General features: G+C 48.4%; 1 protein-coding gene across 6 annotated transcripts in view; it reads right to left on the bottom strand.

The window, feature by feature from the left end:
- Positions 1–25,513, bottom strand: part of AGO2 (argonaute RISC catalytic component 2) — a 111,819-nt gene that overhangs the window by 44,422 nt on the left and 41,884 nt on the right. For 5 of the 6 annotated variants that reach the window (XR_010410490.1, XR_010410489.1, XR_010410488.1 and 2 more), the window contains exons 2-3: positions 16,290–16,485; positions 588–708 (exon numbers count right to left, since the gene is read on the bottom strand). Coding sequence is in view for 3 of the 6 variants with exons in the window: in XM_064587830.1 (XP_064443900.1) it covers positions 588–708; positions 16,290–16,485 (317 nt within the window). In the remaining 3 variants the exon portion in view is untranslated. The remainder of the gene's footprint in view (positions 1–587; positions 709–16,289; positions 16,486–25,513) is intronic. The other variant, XM_064587831.1, reaches the window with a different exon arrangement.

Raw genomic sequence — 25,513 nt, 5'->3', positions numbered from 1 at the left:
AAACCATCCTGGAACAGCCCATTTGTTGGAAGATGTGCCAAGAAGTGACAACTTCTAGGCAGAAATTGTATTACTCTTTAAGTAAAGCCATGACAACAAAAACAATAAGAAAAGGCAACATTTTAATATTAGCACTATCCCTGGTGGTTACTGATCAGTGATTATCATTCAGCGGGAACCGTGGCTCAGGCTGGACCTCTGCTGGATCTCACGGCCACCATCACACACATCTCAGCCCCGCAAACATGCTCTTCCACGGGTCTCTACAGTCCCAGCAAGCTGGGCTCTGGTCTGACGGCGGCGTGTGGCGCAGGCGCCGTGCATGTGTGTGCACGGGGGTGGGGGGGGTGAGGCATGTGCGACGTGTGCTGTCATTCTGAGAAGCTCTCGGCTCCTGTCTCTGAACCTGGCTGACCCCCCCACCAACACAGGAGAGCACAACACATAGAAGTAGTTTCTACAGATCTCAGGATGAAGCACACAGCAACCGGCCGCTCTTTCCTCCCAGGTGACTTAGTATGTAACAACACGTTTGAATTTTACCTCATTGCACATCGTCTGATGCAAACGCATCCCTGTAAACTTACCTTATCCCTCCCAATTGGAAGGGGCATCGCTGTGTAGAGATTCTTTCTTCCATCAAACACTGGTTTCCGATCCCCAAAGATCTGTGTTTTAAAGTGCTGGACCATATGTTCCACTATTTCCCTGAAATAGGACAGAATTCAAGCAAAATGTCAATAAAATCAGAGAAATGGCATGCAAGGACAACATTCTTCTAACACCGGTTTATGAGCCATTTTCTTAAGACCTGTGGCTCCTTCTAGTGAGATGACTTTCAACGTCCTTCTCTAAAGACTCAGATCAGAACCTTCAGTGGGCTGACGCTCACTCGGTCGGTCAAACACGGGACAGCCTCCCCCACGCCGGGCACCCTGCACCCTACATCCGGCAGACAACACATGCACCCAGAACTTCCTGGGGTTCCTGTTCCCAAAGCTGGAGGATCGGATACCATGTGCTCTGCAGGCTGACTCTGCAGGATCGCCCACCAGAGCAGACACCACCCCTCCCTGGTCGACACTGGGTGCTGGCTCAGCTGTGGCCTTGCTCTGGTCACTGCCAAGTCCAAAGAGGTGACCCACGCCGAGGCTTTCCTGGGGTTTGTGTGTCTGGCTTGGCCTCTTGTGCTCCTGGGATCTACTGTAAGTATGCACCCTGGGTGCTGCTGCCCTTTCATGTGGGCTCCAGAACAAAGACCCTAAACTTGCCTCACAGCCCAGGGGCAGCCTGACCCAGCCGGGACGGTCAGGTGACCTGCAGGGCCATGAGCACGAAACAGGATCTCTGTTGTGACAGGCACTGAGATGCTGGTGCTGCGTGTTACCCGGGCATCACAGCGGCAGAAGTCCAACAAACACACAGGAACCCTTCTGTTTCGGGGCTCCATAGGCAGACTAGACCTGTGCCCCACCCCCCCTTGCCCACTGTGCCTGCCTGGCCACAGCTCAGCAGGGAGGCATGCAGGAACACACTCTGAATGGCCAGAGACAGCTCAACTATCCCACTGGCTCAAGGCTCAAGGAAAAGCGATGCCCACCCACCCTCTCTGCCGGTCTTCTCCAAGAGGGCCCCACTTAGCACCTCTGTCAGCATTTCAGGGTGGTTTTGAGGCATTCTGATTTAACTCCCCAAGTACTTGACTCTTCTTACACACAATGCCTCATAAAATACAGACAGGAAAGGCCGTGATACCGGCCTGGCCCCCCGAAGGTCCCTCGTAAGGGAAAAATGCAAAGGATTGATAGTGAATAGACTGGGACAGGCTCCAAATCTCAGTCATTGTCAGCAGCTCATGGGATGTGGGAGCAGGGCAAGTGGGGTGAGGGGAGGGAGAGGACATCTGAGAGACCGCCCCCAGCAGGGCAGATCTGAGCTCAGCTTGGTTCTAAGGATCTTTCTCTCTGGCCTAGAGCTTTGGTCATCCTTCAGGAAGCAAGAATTCATTCCCTTCCTTTGCCAGAATATGAGGACAGCTGGCCTATGAAGGCTTTCCTTATTCAAACTGGCTTTGCCCAGTCGATCTTCAACTGGGCTCATCACAGCCGATGAGGCGCTAGGGAGGCAGCCAATCCTGCCCAGACACCCAGTGCCTAAGACATCCCCGGGGCAAACAGAGCCTCTGGGCATCATCTTCTCTGATGGTTCCACCGAGAACGCACCAGGCCTCTAACACAGTGTGGGACATCACAGTGCGCCCCCAGCCAGCAGCCACAGTGCCGCGTCTCCACACGCTCCTCTGGGCCATCATCAGAGAGAGGCTGTCTCCAGACCACCGCTCGCCAAGCTTCAAAGACCCCAGCTTCTCGGTCAAGGTGTCCCTATCCACTCAAGCTCCAGACAGCTCTATGGAGAGTTCCACCCACACCCAAAGAGCAAGTCATCCAACTGGATGCAAATTTATTCTGGACAGAATAAAGAGGACCATGGGCTAATCTCACTTACAAACACGGATAAAGATACAGCTGACCCTGGAACAGGGCAAGGGTGAGGGGCGCCAACCCCCTACACAGTCAAAACCCCACATATAACTTTTGACAGTCCCACAACTTAACTACTAATAGCCTACCACTGACCAACACCGGTATCCGAGTGGATCAACACTCATTTTGTATATTGTACGTCTCGTATACTGTAGTCTTACAATAAAGTAAGCTAGAGAAAAGAAAACGTTATTAAGAAAATCACGAGGAAATGAAAATACATTTACTTTCAGTACCATATTTATTGAAAAAAATCCACATAAGTGGACATGAGCCGTTCAAGCCGGGTTGTTCAAGGTCCACTGTATTAACAAACTGAGTTCAGCAACTCATGAAAAATGACACTGAGTCAACGTTGGGCAGATACCAAGAATGAAAGGTTGGACTTAACTTGACAAAAGTAACCAACACAAAACATATTACAGATATCAAGTAAAATCTACAGCTGCAATGCTTCTGGAAGAAAACAGGAGAAAAATCTCTAATGACCCTTGGGATAGACAAAGATTTCTTAGAACACAAACAGTATGAACTGCAAAAATAAAATAATAAATTCAAAAACATCATCAAAATGAAAACTTTTACTCTTTAAAAGCTACGGTTACAAAAAGGAAAAGACAAGACACCGGAAGCAAATATTCGAGAAACACACACATACATGTCTGACAGAGGACATGCACACACAGTATGTTTTAAAAATTCTTGTAACTCAGTAAGACAAACAAGTGAACTGTAAACAGTGGGGAAAGGCTAAGAACAGACACACTGGAAAAGCTGCTACAGGAACGGCCAGTAAGCACACAGAAAGATGTTCCTCGTTGGTCACTGGAACCACGAGGAGACCCCAGCACGCACCCACTGGCTCTGGCTAGCATCCCAAAGACTGCCCAGGCCGGGTCAGCGAAGGCCGGCAGGGACAACAGATTCACCTGGGGCTGCCATGAAGTTACAAGAGTATGGCCACTCTATGGGGGAAAGCTGGCCATTTCTGATAAAGGCCAATGGATAGTCACCACGTTATCCAGTAACACCCAATAATTACGTAAGAGAAACGAAAGCACATAACTACATCAACACTTGTATGCAAACGTCTGTAACAGTCCCAAACTGGAAACAGCTCATACGTCTGTCAACTGGTGAACAGACCGATTAGGGCACAAGTTTATAACGGGACACTTACTCCATCGTGTGGATCGCTAGCACGTGCAAGCCGCTGGCCGCATCTTAGAAATGCGCTCGGAAGGAGGACAGTACAACACGGTTTGCGCTGCAGGATCCACTTGCAGGGGACTCTCTCAAAGGCCAAAATGAATCCTCAACAGAAGGCTCATCAGTGGTTGCCTCTGGACAGGGGCGGGGATAGCTGCAAAGGGGCCGGAAGGAGCTTTGGGGGAGTCAGAGCGTTCCCCACCCTGATTAAGGTGGTTGTCATATGTGTACACACGGGTTTTTTTTTAAAGCTCATTAACTATAAACTAAAAATGGATGCATTTTGTTGTATGTAATTATATCTCAATAAATTTGATTTATATTTTAAAAAACAGATGTAAAAAAATTTTAAATTACAATTATCTCAAAGATATAGGAAAAAGCATTTACTAAAATTCAACACCTATTCACAATTTTCTTTTTTTTTTTTTAAGTTAGCAAACTAGGAACAGGTGGAAACTGTCCTTCATCTGGTAGAGCTCTCCCTCCGAGATGCACAATAAAACAAAGATGCGGCTTTTGCCGCTGTGTCCAAAGCTGGACTACAGACCACGGGCACCACAGAAGGACAAGAATGGGAGAAGGACTGTAAAGATTACTGGTGGACATTGGTGCTGTATTTGTTGAAAACCCAGGCGAACCTGCAGAAAAGTGCAGTCCTTGCCTTTCTACCTGTGTAATTCCAGGGCCCAGTACATCGCGGATACTCCATGAATGCACACATTTCCCCCAATTACTAAGTCTTTATTTGTTCATTTACTCACTCACTCACTCATTCATTTGTTCGCACTCTCAGGCGGGCGGTGAGGAAGGGGAGGAGCTTGTGGGCGAGGTCAATCATCAAAGAAACCCAGGAAGCCCAGTTTCACGCACGAGTGCAATGAGGGAAGGGACTGGTATCCAGTATTCGCAGCACTAAGCTGGGGCCCACGCCACTTGCCTCTACGAACGCTTACTACCCGGAGTTGAATCCAACGGTTGGCATGACAGTTCCACTCACGTACCAAACAGTGGGCTCTTCTGCGGCAGGAGTCACATCCTACGCACTCAGGAACTGTCAGCACCTGGCAGAATGTGGCACACGGCTGGGGCTCAGTAAATATTTGGTGAAAGAAGGAAGCCGTTCAATCACTGCAGGCAGGAGTCACCCCAACATACTACAAAGCAGCCCTGCTCGGGCGACCAGTCATCCAGAACCCTGGCCGCCACAAGGATGGAGAGAAGACCCCAATTATCACCCATGTTCTCCTCCCATGCCTTAGTGGCTGACTCTCGTGGCAAGGAGGGCGCTGTCACCTTGTACGATCTTGTGCAAAACATAAATAGGGATCATACCACTTAATTTTTAAGACAGGATGCCCACTAATTGTAAAATACGGAGGTCCCTTCCCTTCATTAACACTGACCGGCTCCCTTTGGCCAGGAACTAACTTTCCTTCCTTCCTTCCTCCCTGTCTCTTGGTCTCTCTCCATTTTAATAGTGGTGCAATAAAGTAACATAAAACTTGCCATTTCAGGGCAACCCTCTCGGGTCGCCTCCCTCTTGGGGAGCTTTGCACTGCTGTTCAATATTCCTCAATAAACTTTGCTGCCCACAAAAAAACCAAAACAACAACAAAAAAGCCCCTCAAAAAACAACTTGCCATTTCACTCACTGTTCCATGTACGGCCCGGCGGCATGAGGTACGTTCACACTGCTCTGCAACCATCACCACGGCCCATCTCCAGGCCTTCCTCGGATTCCTCAGGGGTAGGCCTGCACCCATTAAACAAGAGCCCCAGGGACCTGACTTGACTAGCTGCTCCTTGGCAACTGTTGGGAGACTTCTGACAGCAACTACCTGGGGACGTGTGACTTGCTGGGTCTCTTGTGTTTAGTTCTTCCTTCTTACCATGTTTCACCCTGCACTACAAGAGTTTGGCTCCCAGGACAAACACCTTTACTAAACATGAACCCCAGGCTACGCTCCTGACTTCACTCAAAAGGCAACAGGGCCCAAAGACTATGGGTGCTCACTCTGCAGACCCCTTCTGGACTCGTCTCTTACAGAATGGTGCTCGTATTAAAATGTCTGCCGGGCTTGTCACACGCACAACACACTCAGTCCCCACAGTGCCTCAGAGGACGCAGAGACACACAAACACGTGCTACTAAGGAGAAGCAGCAAGATGTGAAACCGCCTGGCAGTAACCAGAACATGTTTGCTAATCCAAACAGGCTGGCCCGCTCCCTATTTGCTTTGTTTACCCTTTTGCCATAATTCTGGGCAAGTTTTCTCTTTTAAAAAAAAGGTAGTCTTGGGGCACCTGGGTGGCTCAGTCAGTTAAGTTTCCGAGTCTTGATTTAGGCTCAGGTCATGATCTCAGGGTCGTGAGAATAAGCCCCAGGCTCAGTGGGGAGCCTGCTTAAAATTCTCTCTCCCTCTCCTTCTGTGTGCTCTCTCTCCCCCTCTAAACAAACAAACAAATAAATAAAATGTAGTCTTTTAATTCCTAACTACAGAGGTTTTGCATTACTACATCTTCACTGTCCACTTCAAATACAGATAATGCCGAAAGTCTGCCTAGACCACCTCCTCATCTCAATCCTCTTCTCAGAAGTGATTTGATCATTTTCAAATCTATGCATTTACAAAAATACACAGGTACATAAAAAGAAATACAGTGTATTATGCTTTTTCAAACATATGGCATCGAACCCATGGTTCTGGAGCTTGCTGTTTTCCCTCTAGGTTTCTCTGAGACCTTCCCTTGTCACTAGATACAAAGTGGCCATCAAGTCTAGAAAGAGAGATATTATTGTATCATGTGCCATAACTCATATTAACAGACCACTTATGACCTAGTTGTCTGTTTCCAGACTTGATGTTCACACTGGAAGCTCCCTTTCACTGTTGTCTACGGTTGCATTGTACTGCACAGAACGTCGACTTAACCATCCCTCCTGATTGACATGGGGATGGTTTCTCTTTTTTCCCATCACAATATTAGACATCTTTGTACATCTCTCTTTGGGATACTTAAAAGAAAAGGATATACGTACTATTTTAATTTTAACATAATCACTCTTCTAAAAAGCCTTGACCAAATGGACAATCCCTCTAGTGGGCAGTGCCCAAAGTACAGAGCAGGCTGCAAACAACACAGCCGTGCGGCACCACCCACCTCCTGCCACGCTACCCACCTCCTGCCACGCCACCCCACCTCCTGCCACGCCACCCACCTCCTACCACGCCACCCCACCTCCTGCCACACCCCGGGCACATGGTGATCACTTCTGCAGTGTTCTCCTAGGGCCACTTGACAGAGCTCGAGAAGAACAAGCAAGCAAGGACGGTCAAAAGACAAGGAGCACGCCTTCTTTTTGTGGGCCATCCTGCGCTCTGAGCAGAGTGCAGCTAACTTTGGCCCACTGCAAAGGTTTCCTACTGCCGCTGGCAAGGCCCACCCAGCCGAGACCCGCGCCGTGCTCTGGCTACTCCGTGGGACCATCTCCGCACCCAGAGTGATAGTGGACGCATCCTGGGACGAGGTACCTTGCCTTATACTGAACCCCTCCTACAGCAGCCATTCGGTGAACAGTGATGGATGGTATGGCCAGGGATGGAGGGTACACGAGGCGAGAACTCACAGTGATGCATCATACAGTAGATGGATGGCAGTTTTCACTCAGCTTTGCACAAAGCTTCAGGGTTGAACTTATTAAACATCTACCATGTGCCCTGCACAAGGCTGGGGGGGCTCAGAATTCAGACACTGTCCTTGCTGTCACAGAGACTGTCGTGTGGAAGGAGAACTAGGTAAGAAGATGGGATGTTAAGGACCATCGCGCCAGTCACTCCCAGGGGGACAGAGCACAGCCTCCCTCCAGCAGCGCAGGCTCCGAGTACTACCCGTCGCTGCCAGCAGCACTCTTCCCCACTGGGGCCATGAACCGCGCCTCTCTCGCCCACACTGCACCCCCATGGTACCCACCTCATGAGTGGGGGTTTCGTAAGTGTGGCTGGTCATGCTGCCAGCAAGGTTGGAAGAGGAAGGGATGAAGCACAGTGCTAGCATGTGGGTTTGAGTAACAGGAAAGCTTCACTTCCAACGTTTTTTCTACACTATTTTGATGGATAACAATTTTGAGATTGGACCTTAGCCAAAGTCCATCAGGAGTCATAGTAAAATAAAGAATCCTGAAGGCTCACACATTTAACTGGGCCACAATTCTCAGGTTGGCTCAAAACCCAGGGGAGAGCATGGCATGCTAGTAAGTGGGCTGGCCTTGGCCACAAAAATGCAGCTCAAACCCCATCTTTATGACTTACTGTTTGACTTGAGGGATTTCCAAACACCGGGTAACTTTAGAACCTTGTCGATGTAACTACAACAAGGATGTGGTGGCACAGTCAGGTAAAGACATCAAATTTTAACCACCAGCAGCCTTTTTCTGTTGCCAGATGACAAAGCCTTAGTCATCTCTCCTTCATGGGGAAAACAACAACAACAACAACAACAACAAAAACCACCTCATCTTGTATAATGGGGCTGATGGCGTAATAAGAGCCCAACGGCCATCATACCAAGAAAAAGCCCAGAAAGTGTGCATGCTTCTCTGTGCCTCATCCTCTGAGAGTATATTGAATCTGTTCCACACAGGTGTTTGCCTCAGGGAAACTGAGCAACAAACAAGGCCATTCACGGACAGGCTCAAAGCGTTTCAGACTGGAAGGTCGTCAGTAAAGAGAGCTGTTGAAACCAGTTGTGCCCAAAGTTTTTCTTCAGAAACACATGTTTTTTAGTAAGCACGTATTTTAAAGGTTCTCATATAACTGTCAAGTGCTGTCTCTTTGGGGCCATACCTTTGTGGGATAAATACTTAGTGGTACAATTGGTGGATCAAAGGGCATATACTATTTTTATTTTAATATTACACCAAATCACCCTCTAAAGAGTGCGGACTGGGACGCTGGGCTGGCTCAACTGGTACAGCATGCAACTCTCAAACTCAGGATTATGAATTCAAGCCCTACACTGGACATGGAGCCTACTTTAAAAAATTAAAAATAAAGAGCCTGGACCAATGTATATTGGTCACACTGGGCAAATCCAGTTGCTTAGTTTTTTTTTAAGATAGAAGCTTTTTTTTTAAAATTTAAATTCAATTAGCCAACAGATAATATATCATTCGTTTCAGATGTAGTGTTCAATGATTCATTAGTTGTATATAACACCCAGTGCTCATCACATGACGTGCCCTCCTTAATGCCCATCACCCTGTTACCCCATCCCCCCAACCTCCTCCCCTGCAGCAACCCTCAGTTTGTTTCCCAGAGTCAAGAGTCTCCATGGTGGGGGCGCCTGGGTGGCTCAGTTGGTTAAGCGACTGCCTTCGGCTCAGGTCATGATCCTGGAGTCTGGGGATCGAGTCCCGCATCGGGCTCCCTGCTCGGCAGGGAGTCTGCTTCTCCCCTGACCCTCCCCCTCTCATGTGCGCTCTCTCTCTCTCAAATAAATAAATAAAATCTTAAAAAAAAAAAAAAAAAGAGTCTCCATGGTTTGGTCTCCCTGTCTGATTTCTTCCCATTCAGTTCTCTCTCCCTTCCTCTACGCTATTCCTTACGTTCCACATATGAATGAAACCATATAATTGTCTTTCTCTGACTGACTTATTTCCCTTAGCATAATACCCTCCAGTCCCATCCATGTTGATGTAAATGGTAGGTATTCATCTGTTCTGATGGCTGAGTAATATTCCATTGTCTATATGGACCACATCTTCTTTATCCATTCATCTGTCAATGGACATCTGGGCTCTTCCCACAGTTTGGCGATTGCGGACATTGCTGCTATGAACATTGGGTGCATATGGCCTTTCTTTTCACTACATCTGTATCTTCAGGGTAAATATCCAGTCCAACCGTTTCGTTTTATAGATAAGGGAACTGAATGCCCAAACATTCTTTCTCTTAAAAAGACTGTAATCAGGAAAAACAATATTCTAGCAAAGAGCACTTCACAAGGTACCAGCACAAACTGGGCAGCCAACGTGAGTTCTCAAACTGCAACTGAGAATTCTGTTTCTGACCATGACAAAGTAATTAGTATTGGACTTACCCTTCCACGAACTTAACTACAAAACTAGAGAAAATATGAGATGGCTATTTTTGGCAAAATGAAAAACAGGCAGCTTAAGACTGTGATTACTGGGCGCCTGGGTGGCTCAGTTGGTTGAGTGACTGCCTTCGGCTCAGGTCATGATCCTGGAGTCCTGGGATTGAGTCCCGCATCGGGCTCCCTGCTCGGCAGGGGGTCTGCTTCTCCCTCTGCCCTCTTCCCTCTCGTGCTCTCTGTCTCATTCTCTCTCTCTCAAATAAAAAAAAAAAAATTAAAAAAAAAAAAAAAGACTGTGATTACTGAGGCAAGGGAAACACATGAGGTAAGCCGCACACCCACTCAGCCAGGGGGCAGTTTCCAAACCACAACCCGGGGGAAGGAGCACCGGACAGCAGCAGTCCTGTCGCACTGAGGAGATGGGGAGCAGAGTCTGGGTCTGCAGAAGAGGTAGGAGTTTGTGGGGCAAGGTACCGGAGAAGACAGCAAAAGCCAGCCTCCCTCGATGTAATGTACATAATGTTCAACAACAATTTACTATGTGTGTAAATAAGCAAAAGGGTGGCATGAGTAATCTAAGGAAAAACCTGTCGATAGAAACAGATCTTGAAATGAGCCATATGTTGTAATTAGCAGACAAGGACTGCTGTAATACACGTGCTGTTACTCTAAGTACATTCAGGTCATTAAGAAAAAGATGGGGACAATGAGTGAATAGCTGGGGAGTCTCAGCAGAGAAACTATGAAAAAGAACCAAATGCAAAATCTAGAACTGAAAAGTACTGTATCTAAATGAAAAACAATTATTAGACGATTACCACAGAAGACTGGATACGACAAAAAAAAGTGGAGGAGGTAAAGTGATCTTGAAGATAGATCAATAAGGATTATCCAAACTGTAGAAAGAGAGGAAAAAGACTTTTTTAAAAATCACAGGCTCAATGACCTGAAGACAATATAAAAATGGCCTAACAAACACATCATTGCAATCCCATAAAGGAGAAAATGGGGCAGAAAAAATATTTTAAGAAATGACAGCCAGCATTTCACCCAAATTTCATGAAAGATAATCAACATACAAACCCAGAAAAACTCTAATGAACACCAAGAAGGAAAAATACAAAGAAAATCACACTTAGGTACGTCAGAGTCAAACTGCTGAAAAGCAAAATTAAAACAGAAAATATTCACAGGAAAAAATGACAAATTACATAGAGGTGAAGTACAGTAAGAAAATAAAGTGAAAATTCGTCAGAAATAATGATGATTAAAAGGTAATATAATGACAACTTTAAAGTGTTGGGGGGAAAAGGTAAATTTAGAATTCTATACCCAGCAAAAAAATCTTTCAAAAATAAGAAGGAAATAAACACATTTGTAGATTTCAAAAAGGTGCTAGAAGAATTCATCATGGGCACACTCGCACAAGAAAGGCTAAAGGATATTCTTCAGGCTGAAAGGAAATGGTGCCAGGTGAAAACACTCATCAGCAGAGAACCAGGTATGGCTCATATATGGGTAAACAGACTGTTTTCTTAATTTCCTTAAACTAACAGCATCGTACCATGGAATTTATAATGTATACAGAAGTAAAATACATGACAACAACAGACAGATGGGTAAATAGAATTACACTACTATAAAATTCTTACATTTTATATGAAGTTACAGTATTAACACTAAGTAGACTGGTAAATCAAAGATGCATACTGAAATTTGGAAAGCAATCACTTAAAAAGCAAAAAGAGGTACAAACAAGAAGAGGGAATAAATGGAATAAAGAACGTTTGATGAGCTCAAAAGGAGAAGGGAAAAGAGAAACAAGAATAAAAAAACAGATACAGAAATTTTAAAAAATAGTGAGATGGTAGACTTCAACCACAGATAATTAAATTTAAATTTACATTATATTTAAGCAAATCTAACATACCCATTAAAATCCAGAAATAAGGGGCGCCTGGGTGGCCCAGTTGGTTAAGAAACTGCCTTCGGCTCAGGTTGTGATCCTGGAGTCCCGGGATCGAGTCCCACATCAGGCTCCCTGCTCGGCGGGGAGTCTGCTTCTCCCTCTGACCCTCCCCCCTCTCACGCTCTATCTCATTCTCTCTCTCAAATAAATAAATAAAAATTAAAAAAAAAATCAGAAATAAAGTAAGTCCCTGTGATATCTACAATGGACATACTTGACATATGCACACACAAACACACACACACACACACAGGTTGAGAGCACAAGTATGTACAAAGGTATGTATCAGCTCAACAGTATGCCTAAGAATGGTTGAGACTGTATTAATAATCAGGCAGGAAAGGCTTTTTAAACAAGAAGAGTTACAAAATATGGAGAATACTTCCTAGTGATGAAGAGGTCAATTTACCATGGAAGACAAAAAATTATAAATGTGTCTATCTAGGAACAGAGCTTTGAAACACATGAAATAGAAACAGTACTAAAGGGAGAAATAGACAAATCCACATCACAGTAGGACGAAAACAATGAGAATGGGTATAAAGGCTTGGAACAATACTATCAACCAACTCCATCTACTATTCATAAATCTCCAACCCCACCAAAACAGGATACACATTCTTTTCAAGTGTCTCAATAACACTTAAGATAAATCACAGGCTTAGCCATAAAATAAGTTCCAATAAATTTCAGAAGACTGAAATCTTACAGAGTATGTTCTCTAACCATAAAGGAATTAAATTAGCAATCAATGACAACAGGGTATCAAAAAAAAAAAAACCAAACAAAAACAAACAAAAAAAATCCAAAGAGTTAAAATTTGAACACATTTCTAAAAACAAATAAAAAAACATGGGTTAAAGAAGAATACACAGGGAAAATGAGAAAATATTTTGAATGAAAATTAAAATGTATCAAAACCTGTGGGCTGTAGCTAAAACCAGGCTCAGAGGGAAATCTACAGCCTCAAACAAAAGGACTGGAGAAGAAGGAAGGTTTAAATTTGATGATCTAACCTCAAAATGAATAGGGTAAGAAAGATAAAAGAAAACGGAAGGGGGGCATCAACAAAAGAGAAAAATCAGCAAAGTAAAATGCTATTTCTATGAAAAGAAGAATATAATTGACAAACCCCTAGCAAAGCGGATGAAGGCAGAGAGAGAAGACACAAACGGGGTCTGCCCTACAAGTCCCACAGACGTTAAAGGGACCCTGTCAACAGTTTTTAGCAAGTCAACTCAACGACGTAGATGAAATAGACTCCTCGAAAGACGCAAACTATCAAACTGACACAAAAAGAGAAAATTCTGAACAGCCCGATCTCTGATAAAGAAATTAAATGGTATGAAGAAAACCCTAGGTCCACGTGATTTCAATGACACATTCAGTCACACATTTAAGAAAGAAATTATACCACTCTTTTACTTTCCTCTTCCAGCATCTGGAGAGGACGGAGCACCTCCCAGCATGCGTGACAATGTCACATACCCCTGCTATCAAAACCTGAGAAGAGAAGAAAAGTACAGATCAATGTCTCTCGGAAGTAGAGACACAAAAATTGACAACAAAATGCTAATAAACTAAATCTGGCAATATAGAAAATAACTGATCATGACTAAAGATGTGGGTAAAATAATACATCATGACTCAGAAATTCAAGCTAATTTAACATAAAAAAATCAATGCAATACTATCTCATTAACAGGAGGTGGGAAGGGGCGTCTGTGGGGCTCAGTCAGTTCAGAGTCCGACTCTTGGTTTCGGCTCAGGTCATGATCTCAGGGTCGTGAGATCAAGCCCTGCGTCAGGCTCTGCACTCAGCACGGAGTCTGCTTGAGACTCTCTCCCCCTCTGCCCCCCCCACCCTCCCTCAAATAAGTAAATAAATCTTTAAAAATAAAACAGGACTTGGGGGAAAAAAAGAAGAAAAACTACATGATCACCCCAACAGATGCAGAGAAAGCATTTGACAGAACTCAACACCTAATGATGAGGATACTTCTCAGCAAATTAGGAGAGAATTCCCTCAGCCTGACAGAGTCTCCAAGAAAATCCTACAACTAACAGAATATTTTATAGGCAAAGGAATGAATGATTCCCCCATAAGAGTGGAAACAAGGCAAGGATGTCTGTTTTCACCACATATATTCAACATTATTTATACTGGATTTCTTAGCCGCTGCAATAAAGTGAGTAAAAAATAAATAAATAAATAAATAAAATGCATTAGAAACTGGAAAGAAAGAAAACGATCTTTGTTAAAAAATGAAAAACTCTTCAACATCTTTAAAGTGCACAACTAAATGGTTATAGTATATTCAGAGGGTTGTCCCCCTCAGAGCACCACAGTCTAAGTTTAGAACATTTGTCATCACTCCAAAAAGAAACCCCACACTCGTTAGCAGTCATTCCCTCCTGAAAAACTTCCCTCCTGGACAATGAAATTTTAAAATACAATTTATAATAACATCAAAGAACACAACATACTTAAGAGTAAATAAAATGAAAAACCTCTATGTTGAAAGTATCAATAAGTTCTGCAAGAAATTAAAGTAGACCTAATCAAGGGGGAGGGCAGCAATGTGTTTGGACCAAGAGATTCAACAGCATCCACTTTCCCCAAATTGATCTGTAGTTTCAAAGCCACTGCAATAAAACATTCCAGGGGACTTTCTGGTAGCAATGAAAATCAACTGATTCACCCCCTGCCCCCAAAGGTGCCCAGGTAAATCAATGGGGAAAGAAAAGTCTTCTCAACAGACCCTTACCTCCCACCACACACAAACATTAATCCAAGATGGATCACAGGCCTAAATAAATATACAGGCCTGGGACACCTGGGTGGCCCACTGGGTTAAGCCACCAACTCTTGGTTTTGGCTCAGGTCATGATCTCCAAGCTCCGTGTCAGGCCCTGAGCTCAACTCAGAGTCTGGATGAGATTCTGTCTCTGCTCCTCCCCTGCGCCTGCGCACACTCTTGCACACTCGCGCTCTCTCTCCAATAAATAAATAAAATCTTAAAATATATATATAAGTATATATATATGGGCCCAAACTCTAATTCTGCTTAAAAAAATACCTGTACCCTTCAGATAGACGAAGATTTTCTGAAGAGAACACACAATATGATAACCATTTTCAAAATTTTATAGACTGGATGTCAACAAAATTATAAAAATCTGCTCATTAAGAGACACCACTTAGAAAGTGAAATAGCAAGCCTCAAGCCAGGTGAAAACATGCCCACTATAGACTTGCACCTCAAATATATTACAAACTCCCACAAATCAGTAACAAAGAGACAAGACAGCGAAGAGGCTTCAACAGACACTTTATTAGAAATACTATGAGGGGGCGCCTGGGTGGCTCAGTCGGTGAAGCATCTGCCTTCGGCTCGGGTCATGATCCTGGGGTCCTGGGGATCGAGCCTTGTGTCGGGCTCCCTGCTCGGCGGGGAGTCTGCTCCTCCCTCTGCCCCCCTCCCACCCCCCGGGGCTCATGTTCTCTCTCTCTCTCTCAAATAAACATCTTAAAAAAAAAAAAAGAAATACTATGTGACCTGATACTACGTGATGTGTAAATATAACGGAATTACAGATATGAGCACATGAAAAGGTGCTCAACTCGCTAGCTACCAAGACATGACAATTAAAACCACAAAGAGAAACCCTGAGACACACTGAAACAGCAAAAATCTCACAGGCTGACTCTCCCACATGCTGAGAAGGACGTGGAACACCCAGAACCTCACACCTCTGACAGGAGAATGAGTCAGCAGCCACTCTGGACAACGACTTCGAGGTTTCTCATGCAGCTAAACCCGCACCTCCCCTATGATACAGCAATTTCACTTCTGAGTTTGCATCTAAGAGAAATGAAAATGCATGTCCACAAAAAAAGACTTGAACAGCTATGTTCACGGCAGCTTTGTTCATGATGGCAAAGCCTAGACAGCCCAAGCATCCAACAAGAATATGAATAAATTATGAAATATTCATATCATGAAATATTCCTCAGCAATAAAAGTAAGAAGCTATTAATACAGCGATACCAGTCAATCTCAAAAACGTCGTGCCGAGTCGAAGGAGCAGGTGGGGGGAGACTATCTCACAGGCTCTAAGACTCCTCTGTGTCCCAGCCCCCCTCCCCCAGCAGGGAACAAATCAGTGGTGACACAGGTCAGAGCACCAGCCTTCGGGCTGGGACTGATGAAAAGGCACGAGGCAACGTTCTGAGCTGATGGGCATGCGCACATATTTGTCCAAACTCACAGAGCTACACACTTAACAAATGTATCAAGATACAGTGAAATACACAAAACATTTTTCAAAAAGTAACTACAACAGCAACCCCCAGGGAAGGACCTGCTGGGAATGGAAGGGTTGATTAGTTTAAAATGGTGGGCTTGTGTGCATAGCTTATCCACATAAATCAATCAAGATCAATAAAGGATGAAAGGACAGAATACCTGTTAACTCTCCTTGGGCATTTTTCTGGCTTGATATCCAATTCATAATGATAGATGTCAATTTTTGGAATGTCCATTTCAAAGAAGTTGGCCTGTAACTTGATTGTTCTCCCGGAGGTCCCGAAGTCGGGTCTAGGCGGAGGCTTGAAGGCATATCCTTGGATGGGTGGCGGCGGCGGCGCGGGGGGTGCGAGCACTGCAACGGCCAAGAGAACGCCCGTTACACGGGAAACCGCGGCTCCCCTAGAGCACACTCGTGCGCCTCCTCCCGTCGTGGCCCACCCTTCCCAGCCCCCGTGGACCCTCGCTGTCACATGCCCCCCCCCACACACATACTCGTTCCCTCCTCCTCCTCCCTGTGCTCCCACGTTCCCACGAACACCTGAATCCCACGCCCCTACCCCTCTCCAAGTCTGTGTCATCACAGAGACACCCCCCAACTGCGAGGCTCAAGGGAGGCATGTGACACGGCACCATGCCCTCCTTTTTCAAATTGTTCCCTCCTTGGTCCTCTCCTTGCTCTGCCCAGATCCTGCAAGTGTTGGATGCTCTACCCAGCCCCCTTCGTCTGTTACACAAGCTCACGGACCCTTGAAACTGCACGCCCAATTAAACTGCTTTCCCCCCCAGGACATGCCTCCATCCATGAGGCCGTGGTCTCCCCACTATCAAGACCCTTGCCACCCAACCCTCACAGCCAACTGCACAACAGTCCTCCTCATTTTACCAGCTTCCTCTCGAATTCATCCTTTCCTATCCATCCCTCTCCACCCCAGCTCGGATCCCCATTTCACCCAGGACAGGGAGTGAGGGAAGCCCTCTAACGGGGTCTTGACTTCCAGGCACCCCCACCCGCACCGACCCACTTTCTACACTCCAGGCCAGAGAGTCTGATCTCACCCTGCCCACGTACTTCCGTGGCTGCCCACCACCTGGCTCCAACAATCAGCCTTCCCGTGTGCACCACCTGGCCTCAGCCTTGTCTCCTGCCACTCCAAGACCTTCTCAATCCCGAGGACCAGCCTCACTTGTCAGAGCCCCTTACTTCTGTCTCTAGCTTGCTTTATTCACATTTCCAGGACAAATTTGCTACACTGCGCTGTACTCCCATTTGGCTGTCTCCCCAGCTGGACCTGAGCAACTTGAGGAAGATCTGCCTGCCCTAGGGTCTAAGAGCACCTGATGCACAAGAAGAGCCCAGAAACATCTGGTCAATCTCTTTCCATTTATAACTGTGGAAGCTGAGGCTCAGACACGTAAGGAAAGGCTGCCAAAGTCGCTCAGAAAGAGTCCTTTACTCTTTCAGGAAGAAGTCAGGAAGGAAGACGTTTGCAACCTCCAGAGTCAAGACACCCGAGCCTTCCCGACACCAGCGCTCATATACACACCCTGCCACACCCCACCCTGAGCACCACCACTTCCTACACCCCAGCCCCCATTCCAGGGGCTTCAGACACCTGTGCTCAGGTCAACACGAGCACTCAACTATCCGTGCAATCTCTCCTGCCCCTGGAAACCACAACTCACCTCCTCCTCTGCAACAGACCAACACCCCATTTCCACAAAGGAGGTGCTTCAACATCAAGCCAATTCTTGACTTAAAAATGCACTGTAGTGACTCATTGGTTATATATGTATATGTACATTGCTGCTCTTTCTTTGCATACGAGAGACTGGGAAGATGGGACAGTGTGAATTATCAGAAGAGGAGACAAGATCAAAGGGCTACGATTCACATGTGATTAAAGGGGCCAAAAACACCAAGGTGGTGGCCGGCCCTCCTGCATTCCTAGTTAAGTCATTAATTTAATCAAGGAACGTATTTTTCCCGCCACAGACAGTAGAAAGAAACTTTACCCCAACTCAGATTTTCACTAATTCTAATAAAGTTCAAACTGTGGCTTAGGAAAAAAAAAACGATTAAATATTTTTCCAGTAACAGAATCCTCTTAGTTTTTGCTCACATTTTTTTTTTTAAATCCTCCTCATTTAAAAAAAAAAAAAAATCCCATGTACTTCAATCCCTACTGACATTTACTGGAAACAAAAGTATGCTACTAAAAATAATTTAAGCTGTTTTTACTGCATTTCTGACCTAGAAAAACTCAGAGTCCTTCAGTTACTTTTTGTTTTGTTTTCTTTGTACGAGAAAGCGAACATGCTTTAAAGGTTAGGAATCTCACTGAGCTGTCCCATCTGGAACCTTCAGGTCTGTCTCACTAACCTATTATGACCAGAGATGCCGTATTTACAGACTCGCACACAACACACCACCCCTACAACGAGCACACTCGTGTGCCCCTTATGTGCTGGGTCATGTCCAGGACCAAGCATACAAAAATAAATAGTGCTCTCAGGCAGCTCATATGTCTCCTCCCAGGACACCGTCTGAGTGCACGTCATCTAATGGATTAGGCATGTTTACTCCTCGTAAGCGCAGGTCACACGCGATCCTTCGCACTGCAGATCCTGACCATGCCCAGGAGTGGACTCCACAGCCCACTAGTACGTGGTCCACGCTCTCAGGCAGAAGCCTAACCAGCAAGAGGAATCTTGCCAATACAGAAGCACAGATGAACCCCAGAAGTTACGATTGTGCCCCAGGAAATGTCCAGCCACAGAGACACAGTCCATTTCAGGAACCGGAGCACTATCCACACTGAATAAGGGCTTTCCAGTTTACAAAGTGCTTTTCACAGTTGACCGTGCATCGCAGCTATGGAGCCAAGGTGCCGCCTCTGAAAAGTGAAGCCGTCCAAGGCTCAGACAGGAGCAGTGAGCTGCGGTGCCCACTTCTGAACCAAGGCTTCCTCCCGCCCATCAGCAGCCATCCATCCCCAGCTAGATTCAGATGAGTTTACCTTCCCAAAATCTAACCGCTGGCACAGACACACCTGCGGCCCATTTCTCTGGTTGAGCCTATTTCTCCTGTCTCCATGATACCTATCACTTCTAGAATATTGGCCATGGGGACCAAGGGAAACTGTCCACAGCTTGTGTTACTAACCTGTATTAATAAAAGCAATGGGAAAACACAATGGTAAATATAATCATGAAATATGTGACTTCACAAGATATTTCTTCCTTGCTTCTGGCTTTTAACAGTGAAAATACTGACAGCTTGTGGGAAGGTGTGTGGAATATACAATCACAAGTTAAAGCTCTAATAGTTTTCCAAGCAGAGCCGGGAGGGTTCCCAGCAGTTTTATGCCCTCGGGAAGGAAACTCTCCTACCAAAGAGGATAAAGGCTCCCGCCCAGCCTCAGTCCTCGGAGAGATCCTGGATTCATTTTTATACTTCACAGGGAGTCAATCCCAAGTGTAAACTCCCAAGACAAGCAGGACTCACGAACCAAGCACCTGAGAGGATCTAGCTCAGGCCAAGGTGCACAGAAGAGCACGTGCGCATGAGAAAGGGATAGAATGGTGTGCGGGCGACGGCCACTTTCCTGGGACTGTTAGCTCCTGGCCCCAACAGGTGGATAACGTTCTGAGATGAAAACCAAATCCTGAACAGCACACACACCTTCATCACGGTTAACACAGATGACTTGGAAAATTAATTCCAGTATCGCCCAGAGGGCAAATCTCCGTGAGGCCCATTTCCCCTGACCCGTGCTGAAGGAGGAACGGAGAGTCTGATGCAGATGTGCCGGGGAGGAACAGGGGGAGGTAGGGAGGGCTCCGCACCCCGAGCCACCGCCCACCGGGCAGGGTGCTTGGCAAGCCTGTGCTGCGGAGATGGGGGGCGGTTCTCAACTCAGCCTCCTCCACCATGGGTGCTGTCAACATCTGCTGGATAAGTGACAGCCCAAGAGGAGGAGGATCTGGGAAGCCTTCACCAGAGAGACGCCCCTGAGCTGCTCTCAGCGGGGACCTCGCCCCAAAGCCCTACCCCGTGGGAAGACCCCAGCTCCTCTCCAGCCGTGGCCATGCCAGCCAGCCCGAGGCAGGCCAAGCAATCCTCCCCACCTTCCAGGTGCTCCCACCTTCTCCAAGCCTTCCCCGAGACATGCATTTTCCATCTGCTTGTGAAAACCATGCCCGACGCCCAGGCCTGCACCTGCCGCCGCCCCCGCCCCAAGCTGCGTGCAGCCACCTCTCCCCGCCCGGCCACAGAGCGCACAGTTCTGTTGGGAAGGCGTTTCCCGGGGTGCCTGTGCTGGTCCTACTGTTGCCCTGGGTGGGGGAAACCCTTGGGAATGGGAAGGCAACCCCTCCTTTTTCACCCAGGAACACTGGATGGTCACAGCTGGGGGAGGGAGATGGCAGGTCCAAGGCCCGCACAGCCCCTGAGCCCCCCTCAGCGCGCGGGTGAGTCCGCACCCCCGACCGGGCGGGTTCCGAGGGCAGGGGAGCCCGAGCCTCTAACCCAGTGTCAGGTGACGTAGGCGATGAGTGTTTGCGGAACCGCGGCTGCTGACTCGGCACACGTGCTTAAAAATTCCATTTTTAGAGCCACATCTCAATCAGTGAAAGGGAAACGTAGTGAATGAGTCATCGACTTCCCGTGTATGAGTAACTGGGTCACAGCAACCAGGAAGTTTCGGTGTTTTTCTTACAGACGCCATGGAAGGCAAGCCTGTCACTGCTTCTAAGTGAGGCTTCTGCGGGACGCCGCTGGTCCGCCTCAAGAAGTCCACCCCTCGGGGTGTGGACTGTCACTAACTTTTCAGAGGAGGGTCCCAGACCATTCTGTGTGACCCCTGCCCCGTGCATGATCTCCGGGCAGCCCCCTTGCCAGGGTGGGACCCTCGTCCCAGCCCTCCCCCTAAGTAAGGGATGGGCACACAGGGCAGGAACCTGGGCTGAGCAGAAAAGAAGAGTGAAGGCTTGCGGAGGTTCTCCCACGGGTGGGCACCCCGGGTGGGGGGGGAGGTGCTACACTGGTTCCCTGCCCATCGCCACAGTCCTGCGTGATGACAAAGTGCCAACAGCGACCCTGCTGAGAGCCGTCTCTCAGGGCTTTTGCTTACCTCCAACTTACTCCCTCCAGCGTGGCAGGGGACTACAGACTCTAACCCCAGCTGTAAAGACAGAAAAGCCGGCACAGAGACCCTGGGGCCCCCAGGTCTCAGGGGGGTCCCCAGGGAGCAATTTGAACAACGCTGGAAGTTCCCTGCCTTCGGCCACCGAAATGCTCCCAGCAGGTAGGCCTAGGGCCAAGAAGCGCCGAGGAGGGCAGCAGGCTCCGGGCTCACAGCCCACCACGGAAGCTGCTGGGGCAGCACCTCCTGGCACCTGACAGACGCAGGGCAACGGCCAGCAGGGCACGTCCTGGCCGTGCTGCAGGTGGGCTGGGCCGGGACACGGCCTACTGTGGAGATCTCATGGTTTCAGCACAAACCAGTTTCAGGCCCGTGCGAGAGGGATGTGCTATAACCCTACAGAGAAGCCCGTGGTTCGGGCTTAAACCTACAGCTTAAACCCACGCAATCACCTTTCCTCTCTCCCACCTGGAACTGGGAGGTCACAGAACCAAGGATCTAAGTCGATATTCTGACCCGTTCGCTATGGGGACGAACGCCGCAGCGAGAGCAGAGCACAAGTTCCTGGGGGAGACGGTGTGAGGGGCATGGAGTCACAGGCCGGCTACACCAGCAGTAGCCCCACGACGGAAGGCAGCCTCACGCACAGCGAAGAGCCCCTCCAAGAGGAGGAAGGCGGCTCCCTTCCAGAAGATCTCACATGCATGTTACCTCGTTCAGGACGTACCAGATACCTGGGAGCTTACGGGTAGGGGCCACTGGGCATGCCCCACTCCTCACCTGCCTTCTTCACTTAACTACAGATCACGGAGCACTTTCTAAAGGGGCACCTGTGGGTGACAGCCCACTGAACGAACGGGTCTGGCTTCCCTGTCTGTAATGATGGGCACTGTGATTGCTTTCATATAATGTAGATTTTTCTCTGATATCAAAACACACTTATTACAGAAAATACAGAAAAATACAAAGAAAATAAAAGTTGCCTGAAATGCCATCAGAGGTAATCCCTGTTAAAACGTCAGTCTTCTACAGTATGTGTAACTATGCAGATTTTTTTTTTTTTTTAAGATTTATTTATTTGACACAGAGAGAGAGACAGCTAGAGAGGAAACACAAGCAGGGGGAGTGGAAGAGGGAGAAGCAGGCTTCCCATGGAGTAGGGAGCCGGACGTGGGGCTCGATCCCAGGACCCCGGGATTATGACCTGAGCCGAAGGCAGATGCTTAACGACTGAGCCACCCAAGCGCCCCTGCAACTATGCAGATTTATCCCTGGCTGCCTTCATTTAACATTCTATTATGCAATTCTCCACAACAAACCTCTAATGACCGCATTCCTCACTGAGCCGTCTCCTGCTGATGCATTTCAGTGGTTTCCAAATTCTCACTTTAAAAATTAAATGCTGTGCTGAAGACCCACGTAGGAACATCTCTACCTACATCCGTGGAGAGGAAGCAGGGGGCCAGCCGGAGGGCTCAGTGCACGGGGGGACCACCCTCCGCAGCACCAGCCCCAGGGCTCCCGTGGCCCCAGCCCACCATCTCTGCCCTCTCCCTGGTGCTCTCCTTGCCCACCCTTCCACCCGCACATTGAAAACACAGCCGTCCAGACCCATCTTCACCCCTCGCTGGCTTGGGCTCCAGGCTCCCAGCCTCTAGAACAATGGACTTGCTGACCAATTAATCTTCTAAATCCGACCCTAGGCTGCAGGCAGTGCCCAGGCCATGCACGGCCCCGGCCCCCAGGGAGCGCAGGGTCTGAGAGAGAGAGAGGCAGGTGTTCACAAAGAGGAAGAGGACTGGGGTCTTGAGTCCAGATTCCCAGCCTCAAAATCTACAGGACCAGCGCCTTCTGTGCCCCCCAGTGCTGCTGCCGAGCTCTGCCCTGCCCGCCCGCCACAGTTCATCTCTGCCCTCCCAGCTACCCTGCCCAACAAGTCGGAGGCCTCCTGGCCACGGGCACACCATCACTTCAAGGCTCAGCTTGGGACCTGTGTTCCTGATGCCCCACATAGCACCAGGCCTTGGGGCGTCCTGGGCTCCTCAACCACCATGCTTTGTTTCAGTCACTTCCTGGTGTCCAGGTGACCTCACGATGAGTGCCCTTCCAGGACACATCTCTGTTGGCCTCAGCACCTAGCCAGGAGCCAGCCAAGTGCCCCCCGAAAGAACCCAGGAGACGCGCGTGTGGGAGGCCAGGCCCAACAGGAATGAGGTACTGCTCCTCACTTCTCAGCACCCCCCGCCCCAGCTCCACTGCTTTCCCTAGTCCTTTACCCCAGCATTCTGTGATTTTTCTCTCTTAGGGACGTCCTGGCTTCCTCGAGAGACACGTGAGCTCCAAGGCCCAGCTCTGCCTCAGGATGAAGCCACACAAACCAGGCGTGGCGGGCAAATTCGGAGCCCACGGCGCTGCCACCGGGCAGCACGCACCTGCTTCCGTGGCCTGCCTGCCCCTCTACCGTGGCCCACACCCGGGCAGCTGGTCTGGCTTCCCGAGGTACAAGTCCCGCCACCAGGCGTCCCCAGGACCAGTCCTGACCAGGCCGAGCGCCCTGATGGTCAGACACCCTGCCCACCATCTGAGGACCAGAGAAGCCCAGCCCTTCGGAGGGAGGCCCAAGGGGAGCATGCACCCCGGAGCCCAGGACCCATGCAGCCAACTCGGAGGATCTGTGAACTTGGACTGAGCTCTAAGTGAAATGCAGCGCTCCTTTCCACTATGAACAAGGACAACCAACCACATCGGTATGTACCTATGACACAGGAAAAACACAAGGACTCCCCTGTCACACGGCGGCTGTTAACAGGTACTGCAAAGTGGGTTTAAACTCACTGCTACTTTGGGGCACCTGGGTGGCTCAGTTGGTTGGGCATCCGACTCTTGGTTTCAGCTCAGGGCATGATCTCAGGGTCGTGGGGTCGAGCCCAGAGACAGGCTCTGCATTCTACTTGGAGTCGGCTTGGGGTTTCTCCATCCCCCACCCCAGTTCGTGTGCACTCTCTCACCCTCTCCCTCTCTCAAATAAATAAAAAATCTTTAAACTCACTGCTACTTCAAAATCAAACGTGGTAACGTTTGTTTTGTTATTTTGTTAAGTGTATTTCAACATGACCGGCTTTCCTCGTCATCTTATGTATTTTGTTCTGTGCCTTGAATAACATTATTCTGGAAAGGGATCCACCCATAACCTTCACGAGACTGACAAAGGGGTTCATGACCCCAACTACGTGAGAACTGCATGCTCTAAGGAGACAGGGTGGGCTCATCTCTGAGCAGAGAAGACAGTGTCTCAGTTCCCAATAACGTCACAAAACCTCCCCGGTTTGTGGCGGTGTGGAGGGTGGGCGGTGTGCCGGTCCTGGGACGGGGAGGGCCCTGCACACAGCACCACGCCCTGCAGGCCCGAGAACTGGGATTTCCGTCTCCGTGGCTGCCCCACAAGTGCCTGTCCCTGATGTGATGTGAGCTCATGATTTACCGGCTGCCATGACAACCGGTCTCCAGGCTCATCACACAGGCCGCCTACCAGGCAGGGGCTCGGCGTTGGGAATCAGAAATCAGACATCCTGCTAAGGCCTGACAGCATGGCCTTGCGTTTAAAGCGTGAGGCCAATCTGTGTCCCAAGACCCAACGTGGACGCAGTCTCAGGACCTCACCGCTCTGTCTATTCACCTAGGAGTAAATTGGGGGAAGAAGTGAGCAGTCGCAAGTTATCTGGCGACCGGCAGAGAAAGCCCGCCGCAGACGAGCGTAATTGTTCAGAGAAGCTCTTCATTTCTGCTGTTTTCTAAATACTGAAGCACATGGAACTGAATTCTTAAAAAACCTTGCGAACCCATAGGGCCTGGACGCTGGCGGGCAGATGCGGGCTCACTGCGGCCTCGGCCCAGCCCCACGCACCCAGCCTCCTCCTCCCACCTCCACGGCCCGTCTGCCTGGCAACCAGGACAAACGCAAATGTCTCGGCGCCTGCTTACGCCATCAGGCCAAGATCAACATCCTTGGCCACTGATGACACATAATAAATAGTAGCAGAATTTGGGGCCAGAAGTCACCTTGGAAACCGAGGGGAGAGAATAACTCACCCTTTCCCCCAAAACCTGCTCTGAGTCACAGACTGTGAGCCTGGCTCCAGGCGGGTCTGGGGACTTCTGCCTGGGGGAGGGCGGGGAGAGAGCCCATGGAGAGGGGAGCGTGGGACAACCCTCCCCCCGCCCCCCCGCCAGTGTTCC

This window comes from Mirounga angustirostris, unplaced genomic scaffold (assembly GCF_029215605.1).
Source record: "Mirounga angustirostris isolate CCGP_5_RB_7025 unplaced genomic scaffold, mMirAng1.0.hap1 SCAF_4, whole genome shotgun sequence".
In the NCBI taxonomy this organism is placed as follows: Eukaryota; Metazoa; Chordata; class Mammalia; order Carnivora; family Phocidae; genus Mirounga; species Mirounga angustirostris.
The sequence above is the reverse complement of the archived record's forward strand: the minus strand, read 5'-3'. Positions and strand labels throughout refer to the sequence as shown.